This window comes from Pleurodeles waltl, chromosome 2_1 (genome assembly GCF_031143425.1).
Source record: "Pleurodeles waltl isolate 20211129_DDA chromosome 2_1, aPleWal1.hap1.20221129, whole genome shotgun sequence".
Classification (NCBI taxonomy): domain Eukaryota; kingdom Metazoa; phylum Chordata; class Amphibia; order Caudata; family Salamandridae; genus Pleurodeles; species Pleurodeles waltl.
This window is the reverse complement of record NC_090438.1, coordinates 165,276,961-165,297,542: the sequence shown is the minus strand read 5'-3', so window position 1 is coordinate 165,297,542 and position 20,582 is coordinate 165,276,961. Positions and strand designations below refer to the sequence as shown.

Genomic DNA, 20,582 nt, shown 5'->3' with positions numbered 1-20,582 from the left:
GGCTGGACACTTTAACCAAGTTTGTCCTGGTCAAAAATGTTACCTTCTAACTCTAGCTCGTCAAGTCCCAATCCACAACACATGAGGTGCAGTCAGGTCCAGGATAGGCCACAATCGACCATCCTTTTAGGAAATCAGGAAATACCTTGAATAGCATCCCTGACCCTTTTCCTACTCTGGAACCTTAACAAAAGGACTTGCACCTCCTGCTGAAGCAACAGGAGACGATCTTCCGTACAAAATGAATGCCTGGGAGGCATGGGAGGGGAAAAACTCCTGAAAAAGAAGGGCATAACCTTTCCTCACAATATTCAGCACCCAGGAGTCCGATGTGATTAACTCCCACTCGTGGAGAAAATGAAATGGCGTTATGATGCAAGATGGAAAGAAAACTAGGGCTGTTTTCCCTTGATGGGTTCCCCCAGAGGAAGATGAGACAGGAGGCTGCTGAGTGGGTCGTCGCGTTCTAACCCTCCCATGCCCTCTATAAGACCTATGGAGAGGGTTGGCAGGCTGCTGCATACTGGACTGTAGCCTCCCACGAAAAGAGGACCCACAGCCAATACCCACAACCTCCGAAATTATCTAAAGGGCTGTGGACGCTTAAGCCTGGAGTCCTAAGGACTTTGCAATAGCCCTGCTGTCTTTAAAACGCTCCAAAGCTGAGTCTGCCTTGGACCCAAAAAACTTCTCTCCATCAAAAGGAAGGTCCAACAAAGTTGTCTGAACATCCGTGGAAAAGCCAGAAGACCTAAGCCACGCATGTCTCCTGGTAGCCACCGAGGAGCCCATTGCCCTGGCAACTGAGTCTGCTGTATCCAAACCAGACTGGATAACCTGCGTGGCTGCTGCTTGAGTGTCCATAAGGAGTTCACCAAACTTCCCCTGCACTTCCTGAGGCAAGCTTGGCACCACAGCTCTTGTGTCCATCAGGGCATGAGTATACCTCCCCAGCACACAGTTAGTATTGACCGACTTCAAGGCCATATAGCACAAGGAGAAACCCTTCTTTGCTGTTTTCTCCATTGACTTAGAGTCTCTATCTGATGAAGTAGCAGGGAAGGAACCAGGTGCAGGCCGGGCAAAACAAGAGGCTTGCACTACCAAGTTCTCAGATGTTGGATGCGGAGACAAAAACTGTGGATCCCCTGGAGCAACTCTGTCCCTCCTAGCCACAGTCCTGGAAACCGCTGGAGTCGTGACAGGTTTCCTCCATATGTCTAGAATGGGCTCAGTAAGGGCATCATTAAAAGGGATCAGTGGCTCCGAAGACGTAGAGGAAGGATGTAACACCTCAGTCAGAATGTTCATCTTCACCTCCGATGCTGGTAAAAGAAGGTCCAAGAACTCAGCAGCCTTTCTTATCACGCTTTGGTAAGATGCTGCCTCCTCTGTCAGCTCGCCAGGGGATGAAAGATACCACTCAGGGGATGTATCTAGGTCACTTGCAGAGTCCAGGCCCTGAAATTCACCCATAGGCTCAGGAATCTCCCCTTCCTCCAACAGCTGTTGCTGATACTCCTGCTCCTCCAAGAGCCTCAAGGCCCTCCTTCTCGACCTCAGTCTGGCCTCCAAGCGTGGCGTCGACAGAGAATTTGCCGCCGGCTTCAAAGCAGATGGACGCTCTGGCGGAGGAGAGGGTGGAGAGACACTGCGCCCCGATCGGGACCCATCCCTCGCCGGCATTGACTCCATCACCAACACCATCTGGGGTGACTATGTCATCAGCGCCGAACCAGCACCCTCACCTGGATAGAAGGGTACAAACGGGGACTGTATGTACGGCGCCGGAAAACCCAACGTGAAAGCTAATGGAAGCGTGGGACCAGCCAGTGCACCAGCAGGGGCAATAGCTCTGTTGAAAATGCTAAACATAGCATTAACGAAGGCTGCTGGATAAGGAAACCTCTGCTCGTCCTGGGGCACTTGAACCGAATCCGTAGTCTGCACTCCTGACCATGAGTTGACACAGGAGAAAAGTGAACCGGACTCCTCGCCAGGGACTCAAAGACCTCTATCAACGACGGTGCCGGAGAAGCCTGTGGACTCTGAGGTTGAGGAGTAACCAATGGACTGACCTCCCACGCCGTACAGCGCCGCCTCGTAGGGGACCGAGACCGTCCCCTGGAAGAACGGCGTCAAGAATCATGCCTGCGCCGCTTCTTATGCGACCTCGAGGACTTATGTGAAGAAGAGTCCCTCGCCTTAGATCTTTGATGCCCCTTATGCGCCCTTCTTAGCTTTTGCCAAAAAGAGCTTAGCTTCTCTCTCCTTAAAGGCATTCGTGGTTCATCCACTGGCAGGACACGCACCCCTCAATGTCGTGGTCCGAGCTTAGGCACCACAAGCAGTCCTCATGAGGATCTGTGGCCGACATACGACCCCAACACACATGACAAGGCTTAAAGCCCGATTTTTTCGGTGGAGACATTGTAACTCAACAACTCCTCCTTCGAAACAGTAACTGTTCGAGAGACAGGAAAAAAACTTTAGCGTCGATGGCACGGAAAAAAGGGATATGGCATCAGCACACCAGCGAGGACTTCCTATTGCCAACTAAGACATCAGACGGAGTCACGTGCTTAGCCGTGCAATTGTGGTGTCCTCGTGGAGAGCTGGGAAGAAAATCTTTGTCAAATGCTGGCGCATTGGGAGAATTCATAAGGTGAGGAACCACAGGTAGTTGTATCCATCAGAGTAATTGTTTTGCCATCCTGTTGTCCCTCACTGATGTGCAATCCAAGCGTTCTATCTAAAATCCCAGCAGACCTGTCAAGCAGGATTTGGCACGGTTACATAAAAAAAAAGATCAGTGATTGGAACCTGCCTGGCTGAGGAGACAAAGGAAGGGCTCTACCCAAGTGTCAGCTAACATTTGCCTGAGACTCAGAAGGCCTATTAGAAGTGCACCCCATGTGTCAATGAAAAAGGCAAGTAGATCTGAGAAGCAGGATGTGACACACTAATGTCAAAAACAATTCTTGCAGCCCTACCCCTGTATATTCAGTGTGGTTCAGAGGGGTCATCTTTGCCCATTCAGGTCAGCCTATTGTTGCTCCTAGAAAGCAACTCACACCGATTCAAAAGCTAATCACTCATTGGCAGAATTATGAGAGCAAAATGCAGATTTAACTTCCAGGGACACGAGGCATGGAAAAGTTAACTTTCTAAAAGTAACTTCTGTAATATACAGAAACCATTGAATACCATATAATTTGATTTTAATAACTATTAAAAAATAGCTAATCATTTTTGTAGCTAGTCCCATTCCTGAGATGTAGTATTACTATATAATAATACTGCATCTAAGTGCTATTTTCAAAGGTAGAATTTGCAGTTTAAAACCGCATAGTCAGGTTTCAGAGGATAGAACAGCAATCATTTTTACACCATCACTGTAGTGGATGCACAATGGGGGCTGCAGTCTGCCAGTTCACCAGTGACATTTAACGTATAATCCCTGGGTATACTTTGTACAATATATACTAGGGACCTGTACTGTGCACAGAGTTCTACAACCAGCAAAAATATAGTGTCCAGATGACAGTGAAATATTCTGGAAGACCACACAGAAAAGGCAGATTTTCCACAGTATTCTTTGCCCAAAAAATGTTGGCGTGATTAATAATCCAGTGGTAGTCAATGTTACCCCACGCAATGGTGTAGGGGATAAAACAGCAGTAGACAACAGTAGTATTACTTGTACACGTAAATATATAAAACATTTTTAATCCAGTATCATTCTTTAATCAACGGAGATTACAACAGATGTATCTGATACTTTAACATTTAGATAAAAATATAGCTCTAAATTTTTAGTGGTAGAGCAGAAAGGAAGCAGCATTTCTAAAAGGTTGCAAAATATAGGAATGTAATTTTTTTTTCGCTTTTCATCAGGATAAGTGTTCAAATACATACCAGTGAATGTCATATTTTCATGAGCTTTATTTTCGCTCAGACTTCGACATAACTCTAGGCTGTTAAAAGAAGATACAGATATAAAATTATAAAATGTTTAAAGTTACACACAAATTATGCGATTGGGTGTTAGAGATTTTAGCTATGCTGTGAAAAAAAATATGATAAATAGAATAAAGCACAAAAAAAAAAAAAACGAACAATTTACTTATGCAACTGCACATTACTTACCTTAAAATATTCCCCAGGTGTTTAACTGGATATGGAAATTTAGGCAGTACCTCTACGTGCCGGTAGGTGTTTTCGTTCGGCTCCACGTCTATGCAGTTATCAGCGCCTGAAGTGAGCGTGCTGACTTCAGTCTCTTTTCATGACATTTCCTCACCAGAAGCGCAGAGCCATAACACAATGTCAATGGTCCAATGTACAGGCACTGAGGACCTACAACGGTTACCCTACGTACAGAATTCTATTTAGAGAGCAGGAAAGATGGGAGTGTCGGTAAGGAATCTGCAGCTACATAGTTTCTACCAAAAAAGGTGCTACCAAAGTAAGTAACCTATTCATCTAGTTGCAGATTCCTTAAATTAGAATAAATAGTCGAGTAATACATCCCTGGAGGTGGGACCGCAAACTATTTAGACTATAAAGCCCAGGAAAACCGAACAAGCAAACTGCCCATCATGATGGGCCGAACTGTCCAGAAAGTAGCGCTCGTTTATCGTGTGCAGACACCCCCACGTTGCGCCTGACGGCTATCCAGGACAGGCATCCGCTAGCTAACACATTGGTGGCAGCCTTGGCTCTTTGGAATGAGCATGCAGGCCCTCAAGGAGTTGCTTGCTGGTCAGTTGTAGGAAGTTGGCTCTGTATGCACTATTTCAAAGTAAGGAATAGTATGCACAGAGTCCAAGGGTTCCCTTTAGAGGTAAGATAGTGGCAAAAAGAGAATACTAATGCTCTATTTTGTGGTAGTGTGGTTGAGCAGTAGGCTTATCAAAGGAGTAGTGTTAAGCATTTGTTGTACATACACACAGGCAATAAATGAGGAACACACACAGACAATTCCAGCCCAATAGGTTTTTGTATAGAAAAATATATTTTCTTAGTTTATTTTAAGAACCACAGGTTCAAATTCTACATGTAATACTTTGCATGAAAGGTATTGGTATTGCAGGTAAGTACTTTAGGAACTTTGAATAATCACAATAGCATATATACTTTTCAAATAAAACACATATAGCTATTTTAAAACTAGACAGTGTAATTTTCACAGTTCCTAGGGGAGGTAAGTAATGGTTAGTTCTTGCAGGTAAGTAAATTACCTACGGGGTTCAAGTTTGGGTCCAAGGTAGCCCACCGTTGGGGGTTCAGAGCAACCCCAAAGTTATCACACCAGCAGCTCAGGGCCGGTCAGGTGCAGACTTCAAAGTGGTGCCCAAAACGCATAGGCTTCAATGGAGAAGGGGGTGCCCCGGTTCCGGTCTGCCAGCAGGTAAGTACCCGCGTCTTCGGAGGGCAGACCAGGGGGGTTTTGTAGGGCACTGGGGGGGGGACACAAGTTAGCACAGAAAGTATACCCTCAGAAGCACGGGGGCGGCCGGGTGCAGTGTGCAGACACGCGTCGGGTTGTAATAGGTTTCAATGGGAGACCAAGGGGTCTCTTCAGCGATGCAGGCAGGCAAGGGGGGGGCTCCTCGGGGTAGCCACCATCTGGGCAAGGGAGAGGGCCTCCTGGGGGTCACTCCTGCACTGGAGTTCCGATCCTTCAGGTCCTGGGGGCTGCGGGTGCAGGGTCTTTTCTAGGTGTCGGGATCTGAGAGTCAGGCAGTCGCGGTCAGGGGGAGCCTCGGAATTCCCTCTGCAGGCGTTGCTGTGGGGGCTCAGGGGGGACAACTTTGGTTACTCACAGTCTCAGAGTCGCCAGGGAGTCCTCCCTGAAGTGTTGTTTCTCCACCAGTCGAGTCGAGTCGGGGTCGCCGGGTGCAGGGTTGCAAGTCTCAAGCTTCGTCGGGAAATGCTGTTGTCTTTAAGTTGCTTCTTTGGGGGGAGACAGGCCGGTTGTAGGAGGCTGGACTGGCTTGTAGTGAGTACCAAGGGGTACTTACACCTTGCACCAGGCCCAGGTATCCCTTATTAGTGTATAGGGTGTCTAGCAGCTTAGGCTGACAGATAATGGTAGCTTAGCAGAGCAGAGCAGCTTAGGCTGAACTAGGAGACGAGTGAAGCTCCTACAGTACCACTAGTGTCACTTGCACAATATCATAAGAAAACACAATACACAGATATACTAAAAATAAAGGTACTTTATTTTTATAACAATATGCCAAAAGTATCTCAGTGAGTACCCTCAGGATGAGGATAGCAAATATACACAAGATATATGTACACAAGACCAAAAATATACAGTATAGCAATAGAAAAAAACAGTGCAAACAATGTATAGTTACAATAGGATGCAATGGGAGCACATAGGGATAGGGGCAACACAAACCATATACTCCAAAAGTGGAATGCGAACCACGAATGGACCCCAAACCTATGTGACCTTGTAGAGGGTCGCTGGGACTGTAAGAAAACAGCGAGTGTTCGAAAAATAGCCCACCCCAAGACCCTGAAAAGTGAGTGCAAAGTGCACTGAAGTTCCCCAAAGATCACAGAAGTCGTGATAGGAGAATTCTGCAGGAAAGACACAAACCAGCAATGCAACAACAATGGATTTCCAGACTAGAGTACCTGTGGAACAAGGGCACCAAGTCCAAAAGTCACGATCAAGTCGAGAGTGGGCAGATGCCCAGGAAATGCCAGCTGTGGGTGCAAAGAAGCTGCTACTAGGAGGTAGAAGCTGAGGATTCTGCAAGAACGACAAGGGCTAGAAACTTCCCCTTTGGATGTCCCACGTCGTGAAGAGTCGTGCAGAAGTGTTTTCCCGCCGAGAGACCGCAAACAAGCCTTCCTAGCTGCAAGCTCGCGGTTTAGGGTTTTTGGATGCTGCTGTGGCCCAGGAGGGACCAGGATGTCGCCAATTGCGTGAGGAGACAGAGGGGGGCGTCCAGCAAGACAAGGAGCCCTCTCAGAAGCAAGCAGCACCCGCAGAAGTGCCGGAACAGGCACTACGAAGTGGAGTGAAACGGTGCTCACCCGAAGTTGCACAAGAGAGTCCCACGCCGCCGGAGGACAACTCAGGAGGTCGTGCAATGTAGGTTAGAGTGCCGTGGACCCAGGCTTGGCTGTGCACAAAGGAAATCCTGGAAAAGTGCACAGGAGCCGGAGTAGCTGCAAAAGACGCGGTTCCCAGCAATGCAGTCTGGCGTGGGGAGGCAAGGACTTACCTCCACCAAACTTGGACTGAAGAGTCACTGGACTGTGGGAGTCACTTGGACAGAGTTGCTGAGTTCAAGGGACCTCGCTCGTCGTGCTGAGAGGAGACCCAGAGGACCGGTAATGCAGTTCTTTGGTGCCTGCGGTTGCAGGGGGAAGATTCCGTCGACCCACGGGAGATTTCTTCGGAGCTTCTAGTGCAGAGAGGAGGCAGACTACCCCCACAGCATGCACCACCAGTAAAACAGTCGAGAAGGCGGCTGGATCAGCGTTACAGTGTCGCAGTAGTCGTCTTTGCTACTTTGTTGCAGTTTTGCAGGCTTCCAGCGCGGTCAGCAGTTGATTCCTTGGCAGAAGGTGAAGAGAGGGATGCAGAGGAACTCTGATGAGCTCTTGCATTCGTTATCTAAGGAATTCCCCAAAGCAGAGACCTCTAAATAGCCAGAAAAGAGGGTTTGGCTACTTAGGAGAGAGGATAGGCTAGCAACACCCGAAGGAGCCTATCAGAAGGAGTCTCTGACGTCACCTGGTGGCCCTGGCCACTCAGAGCAGTCCAGTGTGCCAGCAGCACCTCTGTTTCCAAGATGGCAGAGGTCTGGAGCACACTGGAGGAGCTCTGGGCACCTCCCAGGGGAGGTGCAGGTCAGGGGAGTGGTCACTCCCCTTTCCTTTGTCCAATTTCGCGCCAGAGCAGGGCTAGGGGGTCCCTGAACCGGTGTAGACTTGCTTATGCAGAAATGGGCACCATCTGTGCCCATGAAAGCATTTCCAGAGGCTGGGGGAGGCTACTCCTCCCCTGCCTTAACACCTTTTTCCAAAGGGAGAGGGTGTAACACCCTCTCTCTGAGGAAGTCCTTTGTTCTGCCTTCCTGGGCCAAGCCTGGCTGGACCCCAGGAGGGCAGAAACCTGTCTGAGGGGTTGGCAGCAGCAGCAGCTGCAGTGAAACCCCTGAAAAGGCAGTTTGGCAGTACCCGGGTCTGTGCTAGAGACCACTGGGATCATGGGATTGTGCCAACTATGCCAGGATGGCATAGAGGTGGCAATTCCATGATCTTAGACATGTTACACGGCCATATTCGGAGTTACCATTGTGAAGCTACACATAGGTAGTGACCTATGTGTAGTGCACGCGTGTAATGGTGTCCCCGCACTCACAAAGTCCGGGGAATTTGCCCTGAACAATGTGGGGGCACCTTGGCTAGTACCAGGGTGCCCACACACTAAGTAACTTTGCACCTAACCTTTACCAGGTAAAGGTTAGACATATAGCTGACTTATAAGTTACTTAAGTGCAGTGGTAAATGGCTGTGAAATAACGTGGACGTTATTTCACTCAGGCTGCAGTGGCAGGCCTGTGTAAGAATTGTCAGAGCTCCCTATGGGTGGCAAAAGAAATGCTGCAGCCCATAGGGATCTCCTGGAACCCCAATACCCTGGGTACCTCAGAACTATATACTAGGGAATTATAAGGGTGTTCCAGTATGCCAATGTGAATTGGTGAAATTGGTCACTAGCCTGTTAGTGACAATTTGGAAAGAAATGAGAGAGCATAACCACTGAGGTTCTGGATAGCAGAGCCTCAGTGAGACTTAGTCATAACACAGGTAACACATTCAGGGCACACTTATGAGCACTGGGGCCCTGGCTGGCAGGGTCCCAGTGACACATACAACTAAAACAACATATATACACTGAAAAATGGGGGTAACATGGCAGGCAAGATGGTACTTTCCTACACCGGTAGAGCTGGGGCCAAGGCAGTTGGTGTCTCCGTCTTCTCTGCAGGGTTTTTCAGCTCAGCAGTCTTCTTCTTAGGTTGCAGGAATCTGAGTTCCTAGGTTCAGGGGAGCCCTTAAATACTAAATTTAAGGGCGTGTTTAGGTCTGGGTGGGTTAGTAGCCAATGGCTACTAGCCCTGAGGGTGGGTACACCCTCTTTGTGCCTCCTCCCAAGGGGAGGGGGTCACAGTCCTATCCCTATTGGGGGAAAACTCCATCTGCAAGATGGAGGATTTCTAAAAGTTAGAGTCACTTCAGCTCAGGACACCTTAGGGGCTGCCCTGACTGGCCAGTGACTCCTCCTTGTTTTTCTCATTATCTCCTCCGGCCTTGCCGCCAAAAGGGGGGCCGTGGTCGGAGGGGGCGGGCAACTCCACTAGCGGGAATGCCCTGTGGTGCTGGAACAAAGGGGGTGAGCCTTTGAGGCTCACCGCCAGGTGTTACAGCTCCTGCAAGGGGGAGGTGATAAGCATCTCCACCCAGTGCAGGCTTTGTTACTAGCCACAGAGTGACAAAGGCACTCTCCCCATGTGGCCATCAACATGTCTCGAGTGTGGCAGGCTGCTAAAACCAGTCAGCCTACACGGGTAGTTGGTTAAGGTTTCAGGGGCACCTCTAAGGTGCCCTCTGGGGTGTATTTTACAATAAAATGTACACTGGCATCAGTGTGCATTTATTGTGCTGAGAAGTTTGATACCAAACTTCCCAGTTTTCAGTGTAGCCATTATGGTGCTCTGGAGTTCGTGTTTGACAGACTCCCAGACCATATACTCTTATGGCTACCCTGCACTTACAATGTCTAAGGTTTTGCTTAGACACTGTAGGGGCACAGTGCTCATGCACTGGTGCCCTCACCTATGGTATAGTGCACCCTGCCTTAGGGCTGTAAGGCCTGCTAGAGGGGTGACTTATCTATACTGCATAGGCAGTGTGAGGTTGGCATGGCACCCTGAGGGGGGTGCCATGTCGACTTACTCGTTTTGCCCTCACCAGCACACACAAGCTGGCAAGCAGTGTGTCTGTGCTGAGTGAGGGGTCCCCAGGGTGGCATAAGATATGCTGCAGCCCTTAGAGACCTTCCCTGGCGTCAGGGCCCTTGGTACCAGGGGTACCAGTTACAAGGGACTTACCTGGATGCCAGGGTGTGCCAATTGTGAAAACAAAAGTACATTTTAGGTGAAAGAACACTGGTGCTGGGGCCTGGTTAGCAGGGTCCCAGCACACTTCTCAGTCAAGTCAGCATCAGTATCAGGCAAAAAGTGGGGGGTAACTGCAACAGGGAGCCATTTCTTTACACCAGTACATAGCAGATTTTAATGCACAGCACAATCCAGCTTTAGATGGTAAGTTTCTTTACAGCCTTTCCTTTCTTCACCCCGACGAATCCAATGAAGAGTTCACTGTCCACCCAGAAATAGTTAGTACGATCAATGTAGAAAGATAACGCTTTTTTGGCTCCAAGCAGGGGAGTCTCTCCTCCACTTTGGAAATATGAGACCAAGCACAGAAGATAAGCGATGTGATGGTCTTGTTTATGTGAAAAAGTGTCACCAGTTTCGGCAGAAACGAGACGCATGTTCTCAAAACCAGTTTGTCTGGAAAAAAAACCTGCAAAAAGGATGCACAGAGACTATCAATAGTTCACTTACCTGCATGGCTGATTTAATGGCCACTAGAAAAGCTATGTTAATGGTCAAAAGGCAGAGGGCATTTGTGTAAGGATCCACGGGCGAGCACATCAGGAAGGTCAAGACTAGGTTCAAGTCCCATTAGGGCATGATGAAGCCTTTGGGTGGAAAACATGCTGTAGCCCTGCTAGAAAAAGTGTCACAACACAGGCGACAAACAGGGAGAGCTGGTCAGGCAACCGATATGGCCTTAAAGATTGCTTTTACCTGTGTCTAAAGCTCAGCCTTGCCAAGCTAATGAAAGAAACAACAAAAACAGAAAGAAGTGCAGAAAGGGGATCAACATTTCTGGAAGCACACAAAGCTACTGAAGGACATAACAGACATCTGTTCGTAGGTCAAAAACAATCAATTGCCCCGGGTCAATCTACATGCATGAAGGTGGAACATACGCAAGTTTAGGTGCAGGTCTCTGCCCTATTAATCCAACAACAGATCCTCCCGTAAGGGCAGTGTGATTGGAGGACCGATGCTCAAGCTCAGGAGATCGTGTTACCATACTCTTTGTACCCAACCTGAAGCCACAAGAATGAATTGGGCGTGGTTGGTCCAGATCTACTTGAGAACTCGGACCAGGAGAGGTATTGGTGTTAAGGTGTACAAAAGGTCTGCGCTCCATTCAACACGAAAAGGGCTTCTGACAGAAAGTCCCTTTGGAAACTGCAGTGTGCAGGGAAGTGCTGGCAGACTGATCTAAACAAAGTTCTCCCCAATCGCTGAAAAGACCGCGTACCACCTCCAGATGGAGATGCCATTTGTGATCCACTAGGCTTTGACAGCGGAGTTAGTGGGCTTTGGCGTTCAGATGCTGAACCACAAAGAATATGTCCTGATGTTTCAGGCATGTCTAGAGATGCAGTGTCTCTAGACACAAGGTTCACAACTCCACTCTGCCCTGTTTGCTGCAACACCACAGGGCGATGGTTTTGTCCGTGAACACCTGAACCATCCTTCCCTTGAAAGAAAGAAAAAAGGCTTTCAAAGCCCAAAAAAAAAATCACTCTCTACTTCAAGAGGATGATGTGGTCTGCTACAGACCAGAGTCCTCTGATTACCAGTTCTCCCAGATGGCCACCCCATCCCAGGAGTTACGCTTTTTTCACTAGTCAACTTTGGGTGGGGAAGGGAGAAGGGTCTGTCGCTGAACCAATCTGTTCATCAGCAACTGCTACAGACCTACAGTTCCTTTTGATATCTGGATCAAGTTGGAGAGGTTCCCCTAATGCTGCACCTACTTGGTCTTATGTCCCACTTTAGCGCCCGCATATGACAGACATGTGTTACCAGCAGAATACAGGAGGCAATGCAGTCCTGTAGCCTAAGTGTCAGTCTCCTCAAAATCCAGGATAGGGGCTGAAACATAGGAATCGTATCCTAAATATCCTAGTCTCGCCGCTACACAGAATAGGCCTGAAAGTGCACCATGTCCAGAATGGCTATAATGGAATGGAGCGTCTGACAGATATCAGATGTGACTTTGGCACGTTGATAGTGAACTCCAGCAAATGCAGGAGAGCCACGGTATTCTGGAGGTGGGAGATGACTGCCTAAGGTGAGCACTTCTGAAACAGCCAGACATCTAGGTAGCGGAAGAGTGGAACCCTTGGCCTCCGCATATGTGCTGCAATTACCACCATACCTTCGTAAACACTCAATTGAGCACAATGAACTGAAAATGCTTTTAGCCCACCGAGAATCACCAGTAACGCTTGCGGGCTGCCAAGACGAGGATGTAGAGATAAGCGTCCTGCGGGTCCAGCACCACTATCCAGATCCAGGGCAGAAAGAACCTGAGCCACTGTGAGCATCTTGAATTTTTCTTTCAGGAAGCAGTTGAGAGGACACAGGTCTAAAATAGGGCAGAGGCTTCTGTCCTTCTTGGGCACTAGAAAGTAGTGGGAATAGAAACCACAAGCAACTTCTGGAGCGGGCACCCTCTTGACAGCTCTTTTGACTAAAAGAGCCTGCCTTTCTGACATAGCAGGTAGAGGTGGTTCTCCATCAGCCTCTTTGGGAATGGTGGAATGACTGGCAGTAGTGTGTGGCAGGTGATGTCAGACCAGCCACACACTGGGTGCCCTTGATGGTAAGAGGGCAAACTAAAGTTTAGACTGCAGCTGGCATGGGGTGGCAGACCTCAGCCGAGGTTGATGGAAGAGAACATCCTCTTGTCAAAGGTATACAGCCACCCGCCAGTTTCCCTAACCTTTATCACCCCTCCAGCCCCCCACCTCATTTCCCCTCTCCCCTCTGGTTTGGCCATCACTGTGTTATTGATACACTTTATTACCACAACTCCCCACTGTGACTGATTTTCAAGACCAGCCGAGCCTGGAAGACACGGACGGGTCGTTTTTGCAAGAACGGACAATAGCAGTGATGCACCCTACTCACTGCTCCCAAGTCTGAACTGAACTACTAGCTGAATCCACCTGCCTTCCTAGGTGCAGGTGCCTGTCGCCCAGACCTGCTAAGCAACGACCCTATTTACTTTTAACCAAATTGGTTATGATGTTTTCTACTGCATTTTTTCTGAAAATAGAGAGATTGCAAAGGTATCCAGTCTCTTCAATTTCCTATCCAGTGATGTGATATGGAACACACCAGGGTTAACTTTTGAAGTGGAAGCCTGGACAATGAGACTGTGGTGGGGTGCGAAGTAAGGAAAGCAGGGTTTCTAGGATCTGAGCGATGGCAGCAAACATCTATAAAATATTAATTATGGAGGGAGGAGAGGTTCTGTGGGGGAGACCCCTAGCTGAAGCACCTCTGAAAAGACATTTGTCTCAACTGCCACTGAGGACAACATAAGATCCAGGACATCAGCCATCCCTCTTTATCACCATAGCAAAGAAAGGCACCTCCTCTGCAGCAACACTAAGAAGAGAGTTTAGGTCAGTGTTTCCGGAGGTGTCCAAACCACTGGCATCCGTCAGGTCCTCATGCCAGTTGTCCTCTGGATCTTCTAAGGGGCTCTGGTAACCATAAGGATCCTCCCCATAGTCTTCGTAGACCCTGTTGAAATAAAGGCGGCCCTGGCTCGTACTCTGGAAGGTCGACTTCCAGTGGAAGTCGTTGCCAATCCAGCTCCCTCCTTCCCCCTCGCCTCATCCAATAACTTAGGCCAGTGCAACAAATACAACGAATGCTCCAACATCTTTAATTTCTTATGGAACTTACCAGACAATTGCGTGCAATGACAAACCCTAAAACAGCTCCGCTAACGATCATGGTACTTTCCGTGCAACCAGGGCCTGGAGTTTCAAGGAGCTGACTGGCGACGGGGAACCATGAGCTTAAAGGAGCGTTTGAGCAGTGCCTTGGAGTTTATGGCATGGCAGCCCTCACAAGTCTGGAACTGTAACCCGGGTCCAAGCACCAGAGACAAACCAGCTTGGGGTTTGTCACAGAAAACTACCTCCGTCAGTAACCATAAGGGTTAAATCCCACGGGTGTTTTGGGTGACATTGATATATTTAAAAAAAAAAAAAAAAAAACGGCAATGTAGTAAAAAAAAGAGAGGTTGCTCAAGATCTGTGCTGGTGGCATAGAAATGGAATAACGTAAGTCAACACGCTGGCGTGGTGCCTCTAGCAGCACCGCACAGCACTTATGGAATGTACAACACTGACACAGAACCCAACCATACCACCTATGGATGTGCAGAGGTACTGCCAAAAAAATTCTAGATTCAGTCGGATGCCGTGGGGAATATTCTAACATAAGGAATCTGCAGCTAGAAGTCTCTAACAGATACAAATACCCAAACAAATTCACATGCATGATAATTTGACAACTCCTTGAGTTGCTAAACCTTTTTCCCATTTACTTCACACACATACCTTCATAACATTTTTCCACAAAGTATCCACACCATGTGTCTTTTTTGTGTTCCCACGCATCACCCTCCAGAACCCATGCAGTTTTGTAAATTTTTCTTTCACAATGCGGATAGCTGTGGATTTTCGGCCCTAACTCAGCTAGTACCTAGAGAAAGCTACTAGACCCATAAATTCCAGAAACTTACACACTTGTGACACAACAAGGCCCAAAACGCAACACAGATCAAAATGCTACTTTTTCCACTCAAAACCAACACCCTTTTTTTTTTTTGCAATTTGGATACCTGTGAATTTTAGGGCCTAGCTCAATCAGCACCTAGGGAAACCTACCAGATTAGCATAGTTCTGAAAATTAGACTGGGTGTGGGAAAGGGGGGGGCTTGGGTTTGAAGGTGAAGTTAATTGAATACCTCTTACCAGTTTTTCTTACACAACGCTCTTGAAAGCTTTAAGCATGGGCTAAAGATAGACATTTTCCTCACATTTCTGTGATGGAAAGCTCTGGACTCTGTGGGGATCTACAAAATGCCTACCACCCAGTGTTCCATGTCTCCATTAAAAACAGTACACCTCACTTGTGTGGGTGAGCCTACTTCCTGCAACAGGAAAGGGTCCAAAACGCAAACTAAAAACATTAACATTTCCAATCAAAGAAACCTGATTTAGCAATTGGGTAGCTATGATATTTGAGCCACAGCTTGGCAGCCATCAAGGAAAACCTACCAAACAGGTCTGAAAACTAGACACTCGGGGAGTCCCGGAGGTGTGTCTTGTGTAGAATCCCATGTGGATCCTGTGATGTTTTCCTTTGCTAAATTCCTTGCAAACCTCAAACTTTGCATGAAAAAAACCCTCCTTTTCCTTCAATTCCTGTGATGTAAATATCATGAAACCACAGGAATGCTCAGAATTCCTACCACTAAGCCTTCCCTCGTCTGGATGAAAAACACCACGCCACTTACATGACTCGGCCTAGTGCCCACAAGAGACATGAACCAAACTAGGGTAAAGGGAGAGGGGTAAACCCACAGCACCTAAGAGGTTAACGTTTGCTGCCTCACAGACAATTCACAGGAGTATTTTTTGTGAGACAGTACACATTGAAATCTACAGTGTACATGCAAATCTGAGATATATGGCTACAATTAGTAAGTTATAAACATATTTTATATCCTTTGTTAGTCGAGCATAAGCTAACGACCTCTTGTGTACTTTTAGGTATACGTTTTTAGTGGGCTTCCAGCTATTTAATTTGTTAGTTTCAGTGTCATTTAAAAATCCTTGCTTGCTAGGGGTCAGTCATGCTTCTTTGTCCCTTCTTCTCCTTCTGCTTGGGAGCAGGGACCAACTACTGCATAATTACGCTTTGTCATCTTTATCTGGTCTGTAGGGGACTTTAATACTTTGTTTCCCGCTCCTGTCCAGGGAAGCTTCCATTTTCATTTGCAGTGCATGTTTGCTTTGAGCTTAGCTGTAAAAAGGATATACATCAGGCTATTATCTTGGTCACATTTGGTCTTTATAGGCTTTCTGCATCTTCTCTCAGCTCCCTGGCTGCCACACTTACTTGGCTGGGATTTTCTTTACCAAGTATGCCTGCCTGGAGGATCACTTGTAATTTCTTATAGCTTAGGCACCCAGCTATACAAGGGCTCTGCAATCCTTACAGACAGTACCCACTTCTGCTCCATACTGGGGCCCCACTCGGATCTCCATCAGTGCACCTCAGGTCACACTCCAAGCCTTCAACGTTGCCAGTGCCAGAACCCCACACAAGCGATCTGCCAGAGTACCTCAGTTCTTGCAGTCAGTATACACTGCTGTTCCAGTACTGGGACCTTGCTTGCAGCTCCATCAGTGCACCTCCATTCTCACGCTCCAAGCTCTCAAATGTGCTAGTGCCAGGAACCCCCACACACGCTGTCTGCCAGAGCACTTCAGTTCTTTCAGTCGGTACACTCTGCTGCTCCAGTACTAGGACCTCGGGCGCAGCTCCATCAGCGCACCTCGGTTCACATGCTCCAAGCCCTCAGCCGTGCCAGTGCCCGGAACCCTATGCGTGCTGTCTGCCAAAACACATCAGTTCTTGTAATCGGTACACTCTGCTGTTTCAGTACTGGGACCTCGGGCGCAGCGGTATCAGTGCACTTCAGTTCTACCCCAGTGAGGTCACTTCCTTTCCTAAATTAGGACCCCACTCACATACAGTTCCATTACAGCAGTTCAGTCCTAATTTTTATTCCCACTGCCAAGCCAACACTGGACCCAAAAGAGCAAAACAAAGCTCAACCAGTGCACCTCAAGTCTAACATCCAACACCACTATTGATGGGAACCACCACAGCTCTGCCAGAATCCATCAATTCTAACAGTCAATGCACATTTCTTCTCAGTACTAAGGCTCACACACACACGCCCTTCAGGACTCCTCAATTCTGTGGTTCACAGGTAATGCCACTCTCATGGTGGGCCCCACTTGCAGCTTCACCACAGCACCTCCAGGCTAACACTCGGCAACATTGACACACCAATACCAGGTTCCACACATAGCTCCATTAACATACCTCACTTCTGACTGTGTGCCCATTTCTATTACAGTACTGCAGCCCACGCCCACATACAACTCTGTCAGTGGACCTCAACCCTCACCTACAGTGCCCCATTATTTGAATACCAGGAATTAGACAGCTCTCAGTTTCTCATCCCCCACCCACTTTGTTAATCCAGCACTAGGCAGGGACACAGCTCTGTCTATACCCCCGATCCTGATCTGAAGCAACCCGATATTGCTGTACTGGGCTTCACATACAACTCTGCTAATGCACCTCCTGCTGTTCTGCAGTGCCCCCTGCTGTTCTACACACTGACTTCTGATTGAGCCAATTAAATCTATTCTTAGCTGCCATCTTTATTTGGGAGGGTCTGTTTCACCTATCTCACTCAGTTTCTTTCCTGTACTCAGTTTACTCTCAATGTTTTCTTTCTCCACCACTTTTCACATTCCAGCTCTTAAAATTCACACTAACAGTTTGGTTTCCTTCAATTGTTTATTTCTACTCTACTTTTTTATTTTATTTCAGTGTTTCACATGGTACCTCCTCTTTCAAACTTGCAAAAACGTGGTTCTTTCCTTGTTTTCGTTCCTATCTTTTTTTTTCCATCAGGCATTCAGTCTTTCACTATTTTTTCTTTCCCCTTGATTCTTTATCTGTTTTATTTGCTCTTTCCTTTGACTCGGTATGCGTCTTCACTTCTTTTTTTTTTTTTTTTTTAAAGATCTTTCTTCCTTCCTCTGGTGTTTTTATCATCTTTATCTGTCAATTCACGTTTTCCTATAAATCCCTCTTGTTCCTGTCTGTATGTGAAAGCCACAAGTTACGTGTCGGGACCTGAAGTGTCAAAGTGGTTTTCCCATTCTGTGTCTGTGGGAAATGAGTCAGTACATACATGGCCTGGCTCTTTCGCGGCTCGTTTATCTCACCATCGCCCTTTTTTCTCTAATGTTCATTTTCCTCTTTCTTTTCACATGTCTTGCATGAGTGAAAAAACTACACTGGGACTGTTTAACGCTTTCGCACTGCACTGAAGATACCCAGTGCCACTCACCAGAAAATTATCTAGTGTCTAGTCTAGGGCTTGTCTAGAGTTACAGGTTGCATGAATAAAAAATCTTTAACATTGATGACAGCACAGTTTCCACAATTAATGAAGTCTTGCCACAAGGACACAATAACCCAATGTACACTGAGGCATGATTTGAAACTCAAGAACAGTATAGCGTAAACCCAAATTAAAGCACACATGAGGTCTAACCGTTACAGCCTCTAAAGTACATATATGGTTGTAACACAATAATTGTTTCCCAACCATTTCATGGGTGTTTAACTGTTGTTAAAGTGAGCCACCTTAGTGTGAACTCTGCTTATATTGCAAAGGGTCTATGATCAATATCAATTCATTGGAAGCATTTATTCTATCAGCAGCCTTACAGAGTGCAGACATGGAATCTTCAGTTTGCATTTCTAACCGTTGTAATCTAGGGAGAAAGGTTTCTGAAAAGGGTCTTCCTGCAGAAAACTGAGGTTGTGCAAGACTGAGATAACGGTTAAAAATTAAATCCACCTCATGCTAAATCTATGGCCAAGACACTCATTCTCAACCACTTTAAAATACTGTCCTCTGAAGCAGATGATGCACCTTGAAAAATGGAGAAAAAAATATATATATTTGCCCATCAAACATTCAAGAAGTACAAAGAAAAAAAATAAAAAAAATAAATACAGATCAGCTTGCAACTCTAGAATTAATACAGATACTCATAATAGCAAAAATCACACCACATTTGCCAAAACAACTACAATAATGTAATTACACTTTTTTGCATTAAAATCAGAGATTATATTTATCTGCAAAACCACAATGTCCTACCTTCACATCTAAATACTGTGTTAGTATGGTACTTCTCTTACATTTCCTCCCCCCCCCCCCCCCAAAAGAAAATCTTCCTGCATGCTTCTGACCTTCAAAGTGAAGTATTTCCTTTTGTCTTGGAAATGACTGTCAATCTTCAGTTTCCACTATTATTTACAAACATTTTATCAACCATCCTATCTGGTCTTTCTCTTGCCATGAAGCAGAAACAGCCTCTCTCTCAGTTTCCAACGTTATATTCTTCCAGCGTTTGACCAGCAAGGTTTCATGGAGTGTTTTACTTGTAGATTTTTCTTCACCTTTTAACATTTTGGATACATTTTCTTTGCATTATTTTTGCAGCACATGCCATAAAAACTTTGATCATACAGGGACCTCAATACCACTATGGCAGAAGTCATCATCCCATTATAGTAAAATTAGAATTACCAAAATAATTAAACATTGCAACAAGCCTTGACGCCACTATTGGGGAAATCTTTGTAATAATGCTAAAGAACAAGTTACTTACCTTCGGTAACGCCTTTTCTGGTGGATACGCTAGCTACCTGTGGATTCCTCACCTAATGAATTCTCCTAATGTGCCAGCCTTTGACGAAAATTTTCTTCCCAGCTCTGCATGTCGACGAGGATGTCACAATTGCCCGACTCCCAAGCGACGCAGTCTGTCGTCACTGAGGCAATAAGAGGTCCTCTCCGGCGTGCTGACATCAGTTTCCACCATTTTTTACGTGCCTTCAAGGCGAACAGGTGTCTACCGACCATACATATTCGACATGAATACATCCGTCAAATATAAAACATAACCTTTAATCAAATATAAACATCAAAAATTAAAATATATATATATCATTGACACCTCCTGCTCTGTAAGGGGCCACAGACCCTGCAGGGCGGCCTGGGTTACTGGGGCGAAGCATCCCACAGAAAATATCTCCAAAAAAACAAAAAGCCCAGACACCAGTCCATGTTAAAATCCAAGCATTTAATAGCATTTCTGAGCAGCAAGACAAAAAATCCTGACGCGTTTCGGCAACAGCATGCCTTGTTCACAGGTAAGTAAGAGCAGGTGTGAGTGAGCCAGTGCTTTTTAAATACAGTCATGTGACTTCAATAACCAAACTCCAACTCCCATAATGCACAGTTCCATATAAATAACTTCCTGAACTGGAGCGCTTAATTTCCATATAGCTGCAATAGCGTCACAGGCACTTCAGTTCACCATATAAATGTTCTTGTGTGCATTAGGTATCCATTACTTGATAGTCCACTTGCTTTTACAGTTGCTGCCCAGCATGATAACAGCTATACAAGGAATACATGAAAAGTAAGAGGAGAGGCACACTGTCTCCCTTCTATCCCTTGCTCACCTCCATCACAATATATTTCTCAGATAAATGCCTTGTTTGCATGAAGGAGAGCGGGTCGGGCGCCTTCCATAAAACTATCATTGACACCTCCTGCTCCGTAAGGGGCCACAGACCATGCAGGGCGGCCTGGGTTACTGGGGCGAAGCATCCCACAGAAAATATCTAAAAAAAAAACAAAAGGCCCAGGCACCAGTCCATGTGCACCAGTCTCTGCAGAGAAGGTACGGCCCTACT

The 20,582-nt window shown here is 46.7% G+C and overlaps 1 protein-coding gene across 2 annotated transcripts in view; it reads right to left on the bottom strand.

Annotated features, from left to right (window-relative positions):
- THOC2 (THO complex subunit 2) overlaps positions 1–20,582 on the bottom strand; it is a 900,323-nt gene that overhangs the window by 836,129 nt on the left and 43,612 nt on the right. For both annotated transcript variants that reach the window (XM_069211944.1, XM_069211952.1), the window contains exon 2: positions 3,919–3,977. In XM_069211944.1, the coding sequence (XP_069068045.1) occupies positions 3,919–3,977 (59 nt within the window). The remainder of the gene's footprint in view (positions 1–3,918; positions 3,978–20,582) is intronic.